At 28.1% G+C, this 17,825-nt stretch overlaps 1 protein-coding gene across 2 annotated transcripts; it reads left to right on the forward strand.

Annotated features, from left to right (window-relative positions):
• The first annotated feature begins 317 nt into the window (after nt 1-317).
• LOC132940936 (acetyl-coenzyme A transporter 1-like) lies at nt 318-16,879 on the forward strand. Of its 2 annotated transcripts, XM_061008743.1 has the most exons (11): nt 318-492; nt 559-686; nt 7,589-7,874; nt 12,810-12,936; nt 13,157-13,316; nt 13,391-13,545; nt 14,679-14,869; nt 15,039-15,223; nt 15,767-15,893; nt 16,139-16,354; nt 16,481-16,879. In XM_061008743.1, the coding sequence occupies exons 3-11, from the start codon at nt 7,665-7,667 to the stop codon at nt 16,682-16,684; spliced, it is 1,575 nt and encodes a 524-aa protein (XP_060864726.1). In that variant the 5' UTR covers nt 318-492; nt 559-686; nt 7,589-7,664; the 3' UTR covers nt 16,685-16,879. The 2 variants fall into 2 exon arrangements, with proteins under 2 accessions (XP_060864726.1, XP_060864727.1); XM_061008744.1 differs by lacking the exons at nt 318-492; nt 559-686 and adding an exon at nt 6,126-6,312.
• The last annotated feature ends 946 nt before the right edge of the window (nt 16,880-17,825 follow it).

Genomic DNA, 17,825 nt, shown 5'->3' on the forward strand with positions numbered 1-17,825 from the left:
AAAATTTACTTCATCTTCACATCGTATTGTTCTTTTTTAAGACTGATACTTATATTAGTTATGAGTGTTATAACATGTATTAAGAATGAATGATTGGAAAATATACTATAGAATTTTTTTTTTAAACAGTTTTTTGTGTGTGTGATTATTTGACCCGTATTTGATTAAATAATTACTCAGTACTCATCGTTTTCTCAAAGTAATTATTCTACAAACTGATATTGGAATAGTTAAAACACTACGTCATGGCCATGCAATACTGTAATAGATCACAATAGGTCTCTCCTTGATTTTATCATAAAATTATATTCAATATTCATATTAACATTATGTTTTTCCATAGGAACCTAGACAGTCGTGTATGTGTTAAGTGTTGATGAGTTATAGAATCTGAGCACATTTACAATAATTGTATTAATCATCGAACATAGTGTATTAAAATCAAAACTATATATTTTATCGAAGTGTTACATAAATATTATTGAATAAACGGTTTGTATTCATAATTCATTCCAAAATTCCAAACTGTTTTTTATATGTGTTATGTGTTATGTGTAGCGTCATGCCGATATAATTTGAAGTGTTTGGTATTGAAACTGGACATTTGAATAAATGTTCAATATTATCAATCATCATAATATAGGATACTGGCTTGAAAATCGTTACCTTAATTAACGGATTGTGAAGTAAATATGTATTTTCTTTTTATCCCATTGCAGTCATTGACATATTTAATGTATTTACTTTTGTAACTACTGTTTATTACGCGACAATTATCATTGTAAAACTACAAACATGAGACCTAGTTTGGCTCCGTGGTTGGCTTCAATCACTAACGTGTTTTGTGGTCAAACATCGCCCGGCGTCACTATTCCTGGATGGGTGACCACCCGGGTTTTTAGTGATAAATCCTCAACCAACCGTAACCCGAAAATGTTAATGGCCATAATTGCCAATGCTTTAGATAAATACAAAAAAATTACAAGCATTTTGATAAATATATAAATATATTAATGAATTATAGTTTAATCAAATATATAATAATCTTCAAAAGGTATAGCTGAGATTAGGAATCACTGGTCTACAGTATAACTTGAAAATGTAATGTAAGGTTCTTCATAAGTTTTTATAATAGCAGTTTAAAAATATTAAGTATATTATAGACGATTTTTTTTTTTATAAGCATTTAATGTATTTTGACAAAATTCATTAGCGAAAATTTGCAAATAATTTTACAGTTAAAAGTGTATGGATGCTAAGGATTGAAAATTTAAAACAAGGTTTCTCATAAGTAGTTCAATGTTCGTACTGTAACCAAAAAATAAAAATTAAAAAATATAAAATTTAATACATACTTTCTATAGAAATTTTAAATTCTAATTTGGACAAAATTGGATGGTATTTAAAAAAAGAATAACAATTTTAGTTAATTTGCTGTAATTTAAAAATAATATTCGTGAGTATTTGAAACTTTTAATTTTTAAAGTATATTATTATATTCTATACACAGTGATTTTAAAATGCAATGTTTTCGGCAAAAACTAATTCAATATTTTGCATAATTAATAACGTACATGTCCCCAGCCCCACCCAATAAAAATTTTAACATTTTTTTAACTCAACATTTAGCAGTCAATTAGCAACAATTTGCAAGATTATTTTCACAATTCGCAAGCCTTTAGTTGAATCATAAAATAAAAAAAACTAAGGGTGGGGCTGGGGACATGTACGTGTTTTCTACGATAGTTCAGATTTTAAGTGATTTATGAGCATTTTTAATTTATGCTTTATTATATTATACGCATTATTTACTTAAAATTGAACTATCGTAAAAATCCATACACAAATATAGATAATGTTCTCACTATCAAGTTTCATAATTGGTCGATTCACTCTAATTTCTAAACTAATTGAGCTAAACGTGATCTGCTGAGCGTTCGTTTTCCATGTTACAAACTTGTAAGACGGAGACACCAAATGACCGTGTAGCGTTCTCTTAACAGCAATAATATCAAAAAATATACTTAGAACTACAAGCTGACAGACCGTCTTTGCTCAGAATCGTTTTGTTAGAACCGATAACCAATAATCACCGCCTACCATACCACCGCCGGCCGACACACACACACTCACACACGCACAACACATAAATGTTAGGTTTGTATTCTTTTACGATTTCATAAATTGTGTTGTTTGCAATTTTTTCGTAATAAGTATAGATGTCATTCAATCTATTATTTCTTATGGAATTTTATTTTGGGGAGGAACACACTTGAACTCACTTTCAGAACCTTGAAATCACTTTAAACTCATTACTCAAATTTATTTTCAATAAACCTGCATTATTTTCTACAGTTAATTTATATAAAGAGTTAGAGGTATTACATTTAAAAACATTATACACAAAAAACATTTGCCTATTGTTTTACAGTTTTAAAACTTGTATTGATGTTCCGTGTCACAATTATAATATGCGCTTTAAGGTTAATACTAATGTTATTGTCCCTAAAATGAATACAATATTTGGACAACAGAGCCATAAATATAAGTTCATAACATGTTGTATTAAATATAATTTTAATATTCATGATTTTAACAGCTTTAAAATGTATAAAAAATATATAAATAATGTTCTGTTGCAATAATGCCTTTGTAACGTATTGTATACTGTATATTATATCAAGTTTTCTTATTGATTATCTACTTCTTACTATAATTACTTTCTTTTTCTCTATTTAATATTAAAAGTATAACTTTCATATTATTATCATTGTCATTATATAAAATTAAATACTACTATATGTCTATATTCTAGTTCATTTCAATAACGAATGGCTAAGGCACCAAATGGTCTACCTAATCTGTGTTTGCGCTATTAATATGCTTTAATATATTAGTTGCTATCCTTATCTATATTGTTATATTGTTATTATTAATTCTCTTTTTGTTTTGTTTTTCATTTTCTTAATTACTTAAGACTTTGTATCGCTTACTCTCTCTCTTTTCGGCACAAGCTTTGCTTTTGAAAAGAGAACCAAAGATTAATTAATTTATGCTTATAACATGTTTTGAACATTTAATTTTAATTTGGTAACAATAAATATTATTATTATTATAGATGTACCCTAAAACGTTATCAGTGCGTAAATATTTTACACGGTCGCCCAAGTTGTCATTTCTAAGGAGTCCGTGGTATACGGCCAATGTTATATTTTACCGGTGCGAATCGCCTTTAGATTTTTGTATTATTATTATTGTCGGGCGCTAATCGTTGTGGAACATTTGAGTATAAATTGTGGGCACGAATTGCCAAAAATTTTTTACTACACACATTCAAGTTATTGAGCGCTAATCGCCACTGAAATATTCTATTTATTTTGAGAAAGCAAAATCGCCACATTTTATTATTATTGCAGTATAGGCGCGAATCGCTACCTTGTATGGTATTATTTTATTTATTTTGTGAAATCATATAGGATATTATGTACAGGTTGCGACTGGCCAGACCACACACCACCAAGTTGTAAGTAACTAACTATTTTAATTTTGATTATATATTATTCCCTGCTAGGCACTGAATTATTTTACTTAAATTGTGTACTATTGAAATTATTTATTATATTTTGGATGGGCCACAAGGGCTACATATATTTCATATTATTATTATCGTTACAACTATTTTATAGGCTCTAATGGGTAACAGCTCAAATAGCTTGCGATATCATTAAAACATTATAATTTTGTATATTTATATGCAACAGATTTTTACTTGTTGGACCAAAAGGGCCGTATATTATTATTTATATTTTGTATTTGCAATGATAGATAGTGTTGTGTATTATATAAAATTGTTTTATTATACAACAACTCAGTTCCTAGACGTCTAGATCTTTTTGTTACCATTTTACTACTATTTTAAATATACACTCACAAAAATACCCACAACACCATACACGCACCACTTACTCACTAACCACTGGTCTTGCACGGCAACTCTATCTGCTTCCTTTGAGCATTGCCATACATAATATATACACAATATGAAGTACGCAGGTCGGTCGGTGTGTGTGATTGGTCGACGATAAAGTTAAAAACGGTGACAGAGCACACGGGCTATTATTGTCCCGTTCTCGGCCCAAACACATTTATCGTATATTATGTTTTTATATTATTGTATTCGAATTTAACAAACTCATTACAGTAACCCGCTCAAATACCTATTATACTGTACCCACTTGCCTACTTTTTTTTCATATATCCAGCCTATAAAAAAAAAAACTTAAAAATTTCATAGATGATAAATATAATTGTAATAACGTGTATGTTGACCAATAAATCACTGGGTATTTAGAATAACCAGACTAGACTCTATATTTTATAGGATAAAAACTAAATTGTAAATAGTTTCAATTATTTTATTTTATTTAGAAGTAATTTATACTAATATACCTATAAAGCTGTAGAGTTTGTTTGTTTGAACGCGCTAATCTCAGGAACAACTGGTTTGAATTGAAAAATTTATTTTTGGTTGGACAGTCCATTCATCGAGGAAGGCTATAGGCTATATAACACCACGTTACAACAAATTAATTCAGCCCGGGGAAGTGCTCAAACAGGGATTTCGAGATTTACGGTGGAAATGTTTGTTTATATTAATGGTCGCTATTAGTTATAGAAGAAATAATTAATAGATAAAGTATTTATTTATTATTGGTTGCCAATGGTTAATCGGGCAGATCAGGCACAAGCATGCATCAAATCGAATTTTCACACATTGCCTACACATTTTTATTACATTCTACACATTGGGTGATATGCACTTACTGCAGTGAGTTACACCAAAAAAGAGTTGAACAATCACAATTTTTTTAAGAGTTGTCCTTTTTTACGGGCCACGAAGTGCGCAGGAGCAGCTGGTCTTTTATATATATAGATAATAATAATAATAATAATAATAATTTTTTGTAATCAATAGCAACCTTTTATATAAACAAAAAACAAAATAAAAGTATTATAATTACACAAACACGCATTTTCTACGTACGACTTTGTTTTATTGAGCCGATATTCTCATTAACAATACCATGCCACGACCAAGACGATCAAATACTTCACGGCAAAGCCGTAATGCAACTAGGATTCAATTATATATATATATATATGTAAATGACTGTTTGTGTGAAGATTAGTCCTCTGTGAAGAAGATAGGCTAATTTAAAAAAGGGTTAAATTTTTAAAAATTGATATTTTAAAAAAGGCTTATGTAAAATTTAGTTTTTTTAAAGGGTTATACAAATTTAGATACAGTGGAGAGGATTTGTTTAAAAAGGATTAATTAAAAAAAATTGTTTACTTTTTACTTTATACTTTTTAAAAAAGGTTAAATTTACTTTAATTTACTTTTTCTGTGCAAATTGCCTTTTATTATTTATTATTGTCACTAAAAAAAGTTGATGGAAATTTTTCTATTCAAAATAGAAAAAGTATAAGTTGTATAAAAAAATATGGAAAATTGTATTAAAATAATTATAATTTGATACCTTGGTACCTGGGTACTATCGTCACAAATACTTGATTATATTTTTATGAATCAAATATTCTTTATATTCGTTAATTATGTGGTATAAAATATATCGGCTGAGGCCATTTGATTGAAATGTTTTTCGCCAGCATCGGCCAGTTCACCAAGTACGCCGGGCGTTGGCTCCGGCATACTGCATTTGAAGGAACACGGCGACTGGTAGGCAAAATCCGATCGTCTGTACTCTGTTTAGGCCCTCACTATAATTACGAATACGCAAAACGTACGTACAACGGTATAACTAAGTCAAATAGTCAAATATCTACGTAGCCTTATGGAAATCTGTCAACATTGCACTAAAATCTTAGATGCAAAACGTACGGCATCGTGTGCCTTAAGCTGTGCACGAATCCGTACGCTGATAAGTGATAAGGACCGTACGGAATCGTGTTCTATCCCTACCCGTACATTCCAGCTCAGAACTATACTATATAGACGATTGTCATAGTCCGTCACCGTCGTATCATAAGTGGGGAAAAAACGTGCCTTCAGTAAATTTTTTAACGTGCATGTATAATAATAAAGCCTGTGATAACTGGAAGCAGTGGATGCACTTACTGTGATCCTGTATTTGTCTATTGCGCAAGGGTTTCGAACTATATTATAATTTATAACGTATCGCAGTAATGGTTCCGTGAATATTTTGAACTATTGATTTTCATTTTATCCGTTAAGACTTTTAATATAATAGGTAGTTATAGTTGCAGATGTTTTGATAAAAATAACAAAATGTAAGTGATTTTTTTTTAAATTTTTGTTTAATAATTTACTTAGTTAAGAAGACTACACACTCATATATTGTGTTGCCTCCGTCTTACAAAAGTAAAACATAACAAATGTTCATTCAGCAGTTTCATTCTGTGTATAGTGATAGTTTTTATAATATTAGAGTGAATTTTAAAGATAAGAAAAAAAATGTTATATTTGATTGTTATAATTGTTATAAATTGCTATATTTTCAAGAAAACTGTGAATATGTAATATATTAAAGTTTAAAAATTAAAACAGCGATAATACAAACCAGAAATCACAGATAATGTTCTTACCTTTAAGTTTGATTATTTGTAAATTTGCTATAATAATAAACCTAACAATTGTGGCTTGGCGTGGCGCGTTGGCTGCTAACAGTCGCGGAATGCGACTGGGAGTAAGTAACGGCCACAGCTACTAGTTCCTGGATGGGTGACCACCCGGGTTCATAGTAGTTAAAAACCTTGCCACACATACACGTGTTTGCTACCTACCATAACAACCGTTAAAAATAAAAACAATCGTAAAAACCTACCTACTGTACCAACCTTACCCCTACCACAGTTCATAACCCCTACAACAGCTAATGGCCATAGTCGCCGGGCTTAAGTTCGATAAAAAAAAAAAAAAAAACCTAACAATTACAAATTTTAACTGCTGGACGCAAATTAACTATATGGTATTTTTGTATGATACATCATTTTAGTATTGTAGACGCGTATTTTAATAAAGGAGTAATTAAATTTATACATCCATACATTTTTTGATCTTAATCACGGATCTATACTATTTATCATTGTACTAAATTCACTTCTCGAGTGCTTTGGAGTTAATATTTTAATATTTACTGACTTATTATTATTAAATTAATTAAATAACATATTGATGTATGGGTAGGGAGTTTTGATTTGTTTATAAACTGTACATACACATTTATAATAATTAATACATCTTACACCTACGTTGAAATGTATCTTACGTAGGTATAAAAAAATCTTATGTTATGTGACATATAGCTTATACCTAATTACATTTATAATAGGTCAATTAATCCTATAAGGTTAGGTTTTGGATTAATAAAAAAAATGATTTTATGCGTTACGATTTATATATTAAATGTTTTTGTTCGTTTATGATATCAGTGATATTGTAACGGACACCAACTTTACACGCTAAAAAAAATTATCATTTTATATTATATATAAATCAGATAAATTCAAAAAAAGTTAATTTAAATGTTATTTTGTTGTTTTTTAGTCTCAAAGTGTAATAGAGAATTTATGCCGTTTGTATTATTTTATTGGAAAACGATCAAATCATATGTTATCAAATTATGACAAAGTCAATCAAAAATCGAGTCGATCTAGAAGGATGCGAAGGAACACGCAGCAAACCCACATCAGAAAAACCAAATCTGGATGGAGATTGGTTTAATTTTTACCTGTTAATAATACTATACATAATACAAGGTATCCCTGTAGGCTTGTCTGGTGCTCTTCCAATCATTTTACAAAGTAAAAAAATGGTGACTTACGAAGATCAAGTAAGTTGGAATTATATTTAAATGTATATAAATAACTTTAGAGCAGTGGTGTACCCAGGGTTTTTTCAATGGGGGGGGGGGGGGGGGGGGCTAAACATAGTTAATCAGAATTTAATACCCATTACCTTATATTAGGTCATTATTACTATATCCCATAATCCAGTGGCGTATACATATTTTTTGTATGGTAGGGGGAATCAGAAAAAAAATGTAAACCTGTGAATACCTGCGCATTAAAATGAAAATTACCGAACAAAATATAGGTAATATTTATTTATTTAATTTATTTTTATTTTTTCTTCGAGAAGATAATGGGCCCCACTGAACATGTTCACAATTTGAAATATAAATACATTAAATAGTATATAAATTAAATAATTATAATTTGTAATATATCTTTCTCACATAACTATATAATATTAATAATATAAGTAAATATATATTTTCTTCTCTTTGCTTATATAATATAGTATTATGTAAAAAATTGTGTAGTTAAATAATACAAAATAATACGGTAATATAAAACTAAAATTAACAATAGTTAAGTCGTACAACTAATATGATAAATAATGCAGTAATCCTGTACGTTTGTTATGAGTCTGTCTTTATTTTGTTCTTGTAATAGCCAAAGTGTAATTTTTTTTTTAAGAATCTTAAAAGAGTTGCTGTGTTTAATTTCTAATGGTAGGCTATTGTAAATTTTTGAACCAATATATAAGTATGTGGATTGTGTTAATTTTTTGTGCATAGTAGGTAGGTACTTTGATATTAGATATTTGTCTAGTATTATGTCTGTGTTCAGTTTTAAAAATAAGGTTATTTATAATTATGTAAAGTACAGACGCTTCGTAAAATATTTTTTTTATTGGTAGTACATTCATGCCATTGTATAAATATTTTGTGTGGTATATTAAGTCCTTTTTTTAGGATAATTTTTAGTATTTTGTTTTGTATTTTTTTTAAAAAAGATCTTAAGTTGTATCATTATCATTTAAATACAGTTTCATTTAAAAAATTTACAAGTTGCCAGCAACTTAACGTACTATTAACCATCGTAAAGTATAAGAATAAAAATATTAAAAATATTATTAGATTAGATTTTGTGTTATATAATCAATGATAATCATTATTGTGACGTAATAAAAATAATAAAAATACATTTTTTTTTGCTGTTCATAAACAAAATAATTTAATTGATGATAAATGATTCAAGAGCTTAGTGGATTGACTTAAATTATTTTTAATGACTTTTAAAAGAGAATAATTGTTCTGTAATAATCCATTCAAAACATCTGTCAATGCCTCAATGGGTATATTTAATATTATGTATATTGTATATGTTAAGGTGAATGACGACATTTGGTGAATGTTGACATTCACCTTAACATATACATATAAATGTAGGTATTTATGCCATATTATACTGCATATTGTCCATCTTCGATAACAGTATATCATGGAATACGTAATACGTGGTATTATTATAAATTAAATTTTTAATGAATTTATGTGATATTACTTTACGGTTTATAACCTCCTTGGAAATTCGAATATTTACTAGATATTTTGGTACTACACCAGAATAAAGGGTACTTTTTTCTGAAAAAAATGTATGTATAAAACTCATTTTTGATTTTCTTGGAGTTACGTATTGCTTCATCACCGACGATATATTATAATATATGTGTATTGCGTTTAATATCTATGAATGTAATATATATACTATAGATATAAAATATTCCAAATACTAAAGTATAGGCAATAATAGAATTTATATCACTTGTATCTATTAGTTGTATTTGTACAAAAACCAATGTACAAGATTTTTACGTAACTTATTATACAACTAGAAAATAGGTAGTCATTTTACAGTAGATTCATCTTCTCGTATGGATGGTGCAAATATTGGTCAGTCAGTATAATTATTGTTCCCCGTAAACAGTTAATGCCTTCTACATGGGCACATAGTGCCCCAAGGTTGAAAACATTTCCAAATTCATCTATTTTGCAAATATGATATTTTTATTATCGATTGGAAAATGAAATGTTTTTTTCTAAAGAAGATAATTTTTAACTTCACAAAGTTATAAAAAAAATATATTAGTTAACTTTGAACTAAACTAAACTTAACGAGTTAAATTCGTTAAGAGGAAGTTATGTAACTTGGTTGTCTCCGCTTACAAGTGCGTTTCATATTACATAGCAAATTTACACTCAGCAGATCACGTTTAGCTCCGTTAGTTTAAAAATAAGAGTGAATCGACATATTATGAATCTTGATTTTAAGAACATTATTTGTGTTTGTATGTGAGTTTTTTACTGTAGTTCAATTTTTTTTAACAAGTTATGGGTATATAATGTAGCGTAAATTTAAAATGCTCATAACTCACTTAAAACTGAGTTATCGTAAAAAACCTACCTACAAACACATAAAATGTTCTTACCATCAGATTTCATAATAGATCGGTTCACTCTAATTTTTAAACTAACGAAGTTAAATGTTATCTGCTGAGCGTAAATTGTTACGCACTTGTAAGTCGGAGACAACAAATATCCGTGTAGCGTCCCTTTAACTTGCCCAGCTTTGAGAATGCGTATTGTATCTATACAATTCAAAGAAAACAAAATTTAAAAAAAGCATAATTTTATTTATCTAAAATGGAAATATTATATTTATAAGAAAGAAATCACTTTAACTAGGCACGTTAAATCTGCTAAAAACTGTGTATTTGTCGTTCAATTTATTTCACATCATAAGAGATCAGCTCTAAAATCACTTCTCAATAAATCAACCATGTAAATTTGTTTTTCGTTAATATATATGAAACATAGGCTATAGATACTAATACTAATACTGGTTTAATAAATAACGATGAATAACTTTATAACGTGCGATATGTGAACACCGTGATCAACGAACATATCTAGGACCTAGGTACTGATTTTCTTTTCTTCGTACAATCTAGAATCTAGTTATCAATTAGTTTAACAGAAATTTGTAACAAAGATACTCATAAAATCTTAAATACCTACGTACTATATGCGCAAATCGGGAGAATTAGGGGCCAGCCTCCACCAACAATGTTAACAGCACTCCCAGACATTTTCTAAAAATTTTTTTATTCAATATTATACATATAATAGTAGGGTTTCACTGGTTTCATACTTCAGCCTCCCCAAATATCGAACGCTATTTGCCCCTATGGTACCTACCCAAACTTAGTATTTTTTAAGATATTCTTGAATGTTATTCAAATATGATTTTTCCCGATAATTGTACTTGCATTTAAGTGAAATATGTACAAATATGCTAAAAATCACACATAATTTCCTAAAATATAACGAAAGATGCAAAAATATACAAATACAAACTATGTTATATTGTAACTATGCCATTTCGTAAAATAAATTTATAACTTACCTAGAATAATCTATGATCACTACAAAAAACAGACAAATGCAAGAAGTCTCGAACCCTAATATTATAATAGTGCGTAGAAATATGAATCTATTAAGTTATGCATGAAATGATTTTAACAAAATACACTTAACAATGTATGAATATTGTATAAGTAAATATTATAAACTATTAAAAAACTCTAATATTACTTTAAATATTTAGATATGCAAAAAAAAAGAAAAAAAAGGAAATTTATTAATTATTAATTTAACACCAACAAAATTGCTAAATATCACTAAATATGAGTTAAAAATATGCAAACAATAAAAAAAAGAGAACATTTATTAATTAATAGTTTTACATTTTTACCCAACAAAACCAGCAAATAACAAAAGTTTAAAAATTAGAACCAAATAATACAAAATTATGAACGGCGCGGTAATCGGTCTATTTACTTAATCTATATAATACTTACTTTGGTAATTCGATTTAAAATAAATACTTAAAACACGTTTACTAAAATATGACCAAATTTGATTCAAGAACTGATAAAAAGCAAAACAACTCAAAAGTCCAAAAATAGCACTACAATTTAAAATATCGCAAAATATGCAAAAATATGCAAAATAAAAATATTCAATTTGAGTTCTTTGTATCATGAGACACATTTTTAGCTTACTCTGCTATTTTTGAAGAATCCCATAAGAAATATGCAAATGCTATAAAATCCCAACCCTGGTTATCAGTTTTACTATATTAACAATTTATAAATCACTATAACTTATTATTTATAACTATTTTAATAAAAAACCTCATTGAATTCTACTTTGTTTTTTCTGTTTGTGTTTAAAAATCTATTTAAAAGTAAAAAAATTCTTCAAATTTCAATATTGACCGTGGTTATCAAAAAAAAAAGTCCACCGGAAAGTCAAATTAAATTTTTATGAGCGTTTGAAGTTGATTTTGAAGGTAAAAATGTATAAAATGTTCAACTTTTAAAGCCAAGGATTGAAAATTTAAAATAGGGTTCCACATAAGTTAAGTTATTCTGTAACCAAAAAATCTAAATAATATAAGTACAGTTTTTTATAGTTATTTTATATTACAATTTGGAAAAAAATTAGATACTTAAACGAAGAAGAATAATTTTAGTTTTGTGTTATATTTAAAAAATATTACTCGTTGGTACTTTAAACTTCAAAAGTATATTATTATATATACATTATACATATTACATATATGATAATAAAAAAATAATAATAATTCAACTCAACCGACTGCTGTATTAATTAAAACATTGTAAATATAATATAAAATATTCTAGGCTGACAAAGCGTCTCCGCTCAGAATCGTTTTTGTATACAATGGTATTATATCATTGAATTAAATTTTAACACCATCCATTACAGTCACCCACTTGTAACCTACTGTACAGCACAGCAACACCCACTTACCAGCTATTTTTTAACGTGCTAACATAAAATTTATGTCTATAATCTATAGTTATTAATTGAAAATTATTTGTCTAATTTTAGGCTGCATTTAGTATTTCATTGTGGCCTTATAGTATGAAACTGTTGTGGGCTCCAGTAGTAGATGCACTCTATGTTAAATGTATAGGTAGGCGTAAATGTTGGCTAATACCACTCCAATTGTTAATGGGTAAGTACATTAAATTTTTTCATAGGTATTATATTTCATAAAAATGTCTGGACCCCCCCCCCCTCCTCAGAATTTTTTTCAATATCTTATTTAAAGATAAACAAGAAATTATATAGAAAATTTCTGAACACGGCCTTGGATAATAATATGATATATTATATTTTTATAAGATTCACGTTTCATTATTAGAAATTTCTTTTTCTTTTTTAATGTCCGATAGGTTTACTGGTACTTTACGTGGCCAATAACATCGACGATTGGTTACCTGAGTCAGGAAAACCAAACCTAAAAATGTTAATAATCGTGGTTTTTGTGGTTAATATTTTATCAGCAACTCAAGATATTGTCGTCGACGGTTGGGCATTGACTATGCTGAATAAGTGAGCAGTGCAAATTACAATGATACAATTTTATTTGTCACAGAGATATCGTTAAATTTTGATTTCGTTAACAGGAAGAACGTGGGTTATGCCTCAACGTGCAATTCAGTAGGAGTACCGTTTGGAATGTTCATAGGTTCCGTTTGTTTCACACTGCTCGTGTCAGATCAATTCAATACTACTTATTTTCGAGCTACGCCTGGCGCTGGAGGACTAATTTCTATGAAAAGTACGATAATAAAAGAAGTTACCTACCAATTCTTGAAACGTACACTGAAATACTTGACTAGCCTTTAATTGAATTCATTGCAACGCTGCAGTATGTACAAGTGTTATGATTACTATGCACAGATGTATTATGATTTATTTTACAGCATTTATACTTCTGAATTAAAAATGTACATTTTAATGTCAAATACTCTGTGTCATGTGATAAGTAGTCATCATTCTGATAGTCGATTGAAAATAAATATTCATTTTGAAAGAGAAAAATATTATTCTGGTCACATTGGACTTCAATTAACTTAAATAACGCCGGAAAAATACATTACAAAATGATCAAAACTGTATAAATATCTAGACGTTTATTACTACTTCTGAAAATATATTTTTTTAATATTGGAAACTATTGTGATCCATACCTATCAAGTCTTCAAGGTTTAATGAAATTAAATAAAAACTGTTTGTATCTGACTATTAAAGAGGCGTGAAAGTTTTTCTGGTGATTCAAGTTTTCGTACTAAAAATGAGTCGCTTCTGACACCCTTATAACTGTATTATTATTATTTTTTGTTTCCAAAAACTTTAGTATGGTTTTGTAAAGTAAGAGATGTTATTTTTACAGCAGCATTTTGAACCAAACATTTTTTTTGTCTTAACTATTAAGTATTATATTATGAAATTAAAATTGACTGTAAGAGCCGTGTTTCTATTTGACTTTGATCCCTGCTTTATATTTCTGTGGGCGCCATTGATCAATATCTTCAAAAAAATGTGTATGATTCTTTCTTGAATTTTCTGCTTGAATATTCTTTTATTACTTACTGACTACTGTACAGTTCTAATTATAGGTGCTGTATATGAAAAAACCAATTTTCTTATGCATTTTTAGTTGATTCAGTTCATCAAATGATCATTTGTCCAAATTATAAAATTATGTCGCACCCCTTAAAAAAAATTATTTTGTTCTAAATCCTAATTCTATTTAATCGCTATTTAATCCTAATTCCATTTAATCGCATTAATTAAACGATCAGTCTCTTTTACCCCACAGTCCTTAACGGAATTTGAATGGTTTAATGTGTTTGTGTTTAAATTACATTGAAATCACACTGTATTTATATATATTTTTTTTTTGCATAGGTTTTTTATATTTTTATGGCACCACGACTTTGGTGATCACATCTATTGTGGCCATATTCAAAAAAGAAAAGGATAGCAGATTAGAAGATGGATACGTAAATATCAACGTATTTCAGAATTATAAATTACTATGGGATATTCTGAAACTACCACGTATTAGAGTGTTGGCATTAGCTTTACTGACAACTAGGGTGAATATTAATTTAGTGTGATAAAATAAGTTAATTAATTAATTTAAATAAGCTATTTTTATACCATTGTATTTAATTTAATTTAATATTTTTTATTTGAATATTTTTTTTGTGATTAAATGTATTTTTTATTATAAATTTTACTATCTATGTTTTATTCATGTTTTAGATTGGCTACACTGCAACAGATAATGTCTCAAATTTGAAGCTTATTGATGCTGGTGTATCTAAAGATGACATTATGATAATTACAACAGCTCTTTATATTATAAAATGCATATTGCCTATATTTGTATCTAAGTATATAACTGGCCCGAAACCGATGAGTTATTTCCTCAAAATAACACCATTCAGGTATATTTAAAACCAACTCATTACATTATCAAATAATATAAAATAAATTTTATTTGGGTGCATTTAAAGTTTATATTATTATTGTTTTTAATCTAAAATGCAACAATACATCTTATATTAAGTAATCAAAATGACGAAATTCAGATGAGCGGTACAAATTGTTTCCACCAAAGCGCGTTTTGTTAATCTGCTTCCCCAATTGTGGGTCAACAATTTGATGGGTATCCGTTTGTCACTCCACTCCGATCATCTGAAGTTAAAATAATTAAAACTTATAATTAACTGCTCGTTCAAAATAATAATCTAAAAATATATGCTTTCATTCAAAAAAGGAAAACACTTAAAATACCTATAGTAAATAATAAAATTTTTTTGAAAAATGTTGGTATGAAATGACAATTGTAGGTAATGACTTCAAAATATTAACTAACAAAAATATTTCCTGAAATGTCAACAATTTTTGAGAAAAGAATGTTTTACCTTTAAAAGAATCACTCTTTATACTACCTATATAATATATATAATTATATAATTTTATTTTAGATTAATTTGGTGTACTACTTATGTGTTACTGATTTATTACACACCGAGTTTGATACGAAAAGATGGCCTTGTCACTGTGCCAACATATTATTATTTTATAATGGGATTAGTATTAATAACAAACGAGGTAAGTTAATGCAAGTGACTATTTTATACAAATTCATTGAACTAATTAATGCATTAGTATAGGTGATATTGTGTAATATCAGTACAATTATTAAAATATGAAAAAGAACCGATTGAAATGTATTAAATAGATTAATTTGAACAAACCACTATGCAAATTAATGTTGTATATTTTTTCATGTTTATCGTATAAATTGAATTTTAAATGTAATAAATAATATTAAGCGTAAAATCATTTTTTTTCAGGTACTGAATTTTTTCATGTTATTAACTTTGTTTGCTTTCTTTTGCCGATTGAGTGATCCTCGTTTTGGAGGCACATATATGACGTTATTCAATACATTTTTCTATTTGGGATTTTTACTATCCAATACTTTGGTTTTGAAACTGGTCGCCTTTTTAACTTTTAGCAAGTGTTCGAATAACGACCAGAATAACTGTACAACTCCAGATTTAAAAAATGTAAGAAAATTGTAATTTTTATACTTTATGTTTATTTTACCTAGGTACGTATGTTACAAAATACTCTTTGTACAATATTTCAATAATATAAATGTCAACATGATCACGGGTTAATTTTTATTTCAGTTATGCAAAACGAATGGAGGAAGTTGTGTTGTATCTGTTGACGGATATTATATAGTGGTTTTCATAAGTTTGATCATTGGATTTGTTTGGTACTGTGTTTTTAAAAATATAATCAAGAAGTATCAATCTTTGAACGCTTCTTATTGGATTATAAATATGAAACGACCTGTAACAGCAGTCGAATCATGCCTTATATCCACGTGAATAAAGATAATGCAACTATTAAATGTATCATCATGTACATTTTTACATCGTAAAAAGTATAATACATTTTTTGAAACATTTAAAATCTGTTTTAAAAAAAAATCACCATAAAAAAATGTATTGCATGTACACTTGTAATTATTGTAATTATTTAAGGAATCATCTCAATATTATAAAATGATGAAATACGTTTAATTTGATTGACTATATTTTGTTTATAGTTTTTATAGTCATATACATATTTATACATATACATAGATTGCAGTCTGTCAATCTCGGTAAATCTCAAAAACGGCTCGATTTTTTTTTGTTCTGTTCGTAATTTTTAAGGCAAGGTTTGTACAAAAAAACATTTTTGAAAAGTCTACGGAATAAGTAAAAAAAATGGCAAAAAAATTGTAATGATATCTGAGATTTTAACTCGATGCCGTTGCACTAATATTATGAACGTTGTCTTTACATACTCTATACGCAGATGCAGTCCTTAAATATACTATGTGCTACCTATATTGTTATTTTTGCTCGACTGGTCTGACTGATTTTTTTTCTGTTTTATTCGTAATTTGATTGTCAGGACAATGTTTGCATGAAAGAAAATTTTATGAAAATCCACCGGAAAAGTTGGAAACTGGATGGAAAAAAAACAACAGTGGCGCCATGCTGTCCAGAAAAAAAATAAACTAAATAATAATATAATTTTGTTTATTCTAAGTTATGATTGAATATAATTTTAGACCTGTGCCTAAATTATATTTGGTAAAAACTATATAACTTAGTAAAAATGGTATTCCCAAGGTTAACTTTTCTAACGCGTTGTCCCGGGAACCTGCACATGCACATCATAATAACAACATGTTAATAAAACATTCGTAATTACGTACGCTACTCGCGGGGGCGGGATGTCTGTAATATAATATAATCGAACGTGTCTTGACTGAGTCAGTGTAGATCCTATATAATGTTAGCTTAAGCTTGCAATTTTCACGGTACCTTCGGACCACCATGTAAGTGTGCACTAAGATAGCACATTCCAAAATTCACATTTTAAAGTGGTTCTTACACAAGTATTTTGATTTTCAAGATGATAGATGAAATTTTTTAGTTTTAAACATTATATACCGAGTATTAAATAAACGAATTG

The sequence above is a fragment of the Metopolophium dirhodum genome, chromosome 3 (assembly GCF_019925205.1).
Source record: "Metopolophium dirhodum isolate CAU chromosome 3, ASM1992520v1, whole genome shotgun sequence".
NCBI classification, from domain to species: Eukaryota; Metazoa; Arthropoda; class Insecta; order Hemiptera; family Aphididae; genus Metopolophium; species Metopolophium dirhodum.

What these genes read in the sequence shown, in the direction of transcription:
- LOC132940936 (XM_061008743.1), top strand. Translation starts at nt 7,665, where the DNA reads ATGACAAAGTCAATCAAAAATCGAGTCGATCTAGAAGGATGCGAAGGA. An exon ending in AGGACTAATTTCTATGAAAA is followed by an intron (nt 13,546 to 14,678) that starts GTACGATAATAA and finishes TTTTTTGCATAG; the next exon opens with GTTTTTTATATTTTTATGGC. An exon ending in CAACTCCAGATTTAAAAAAT is followed by an intron (nt 16,355 to 16,480) that starts GTAAGAAAATTG and finishes TTTTTATTTCAG; the next exon opens with TTATGCAAAACGAATGGAGG.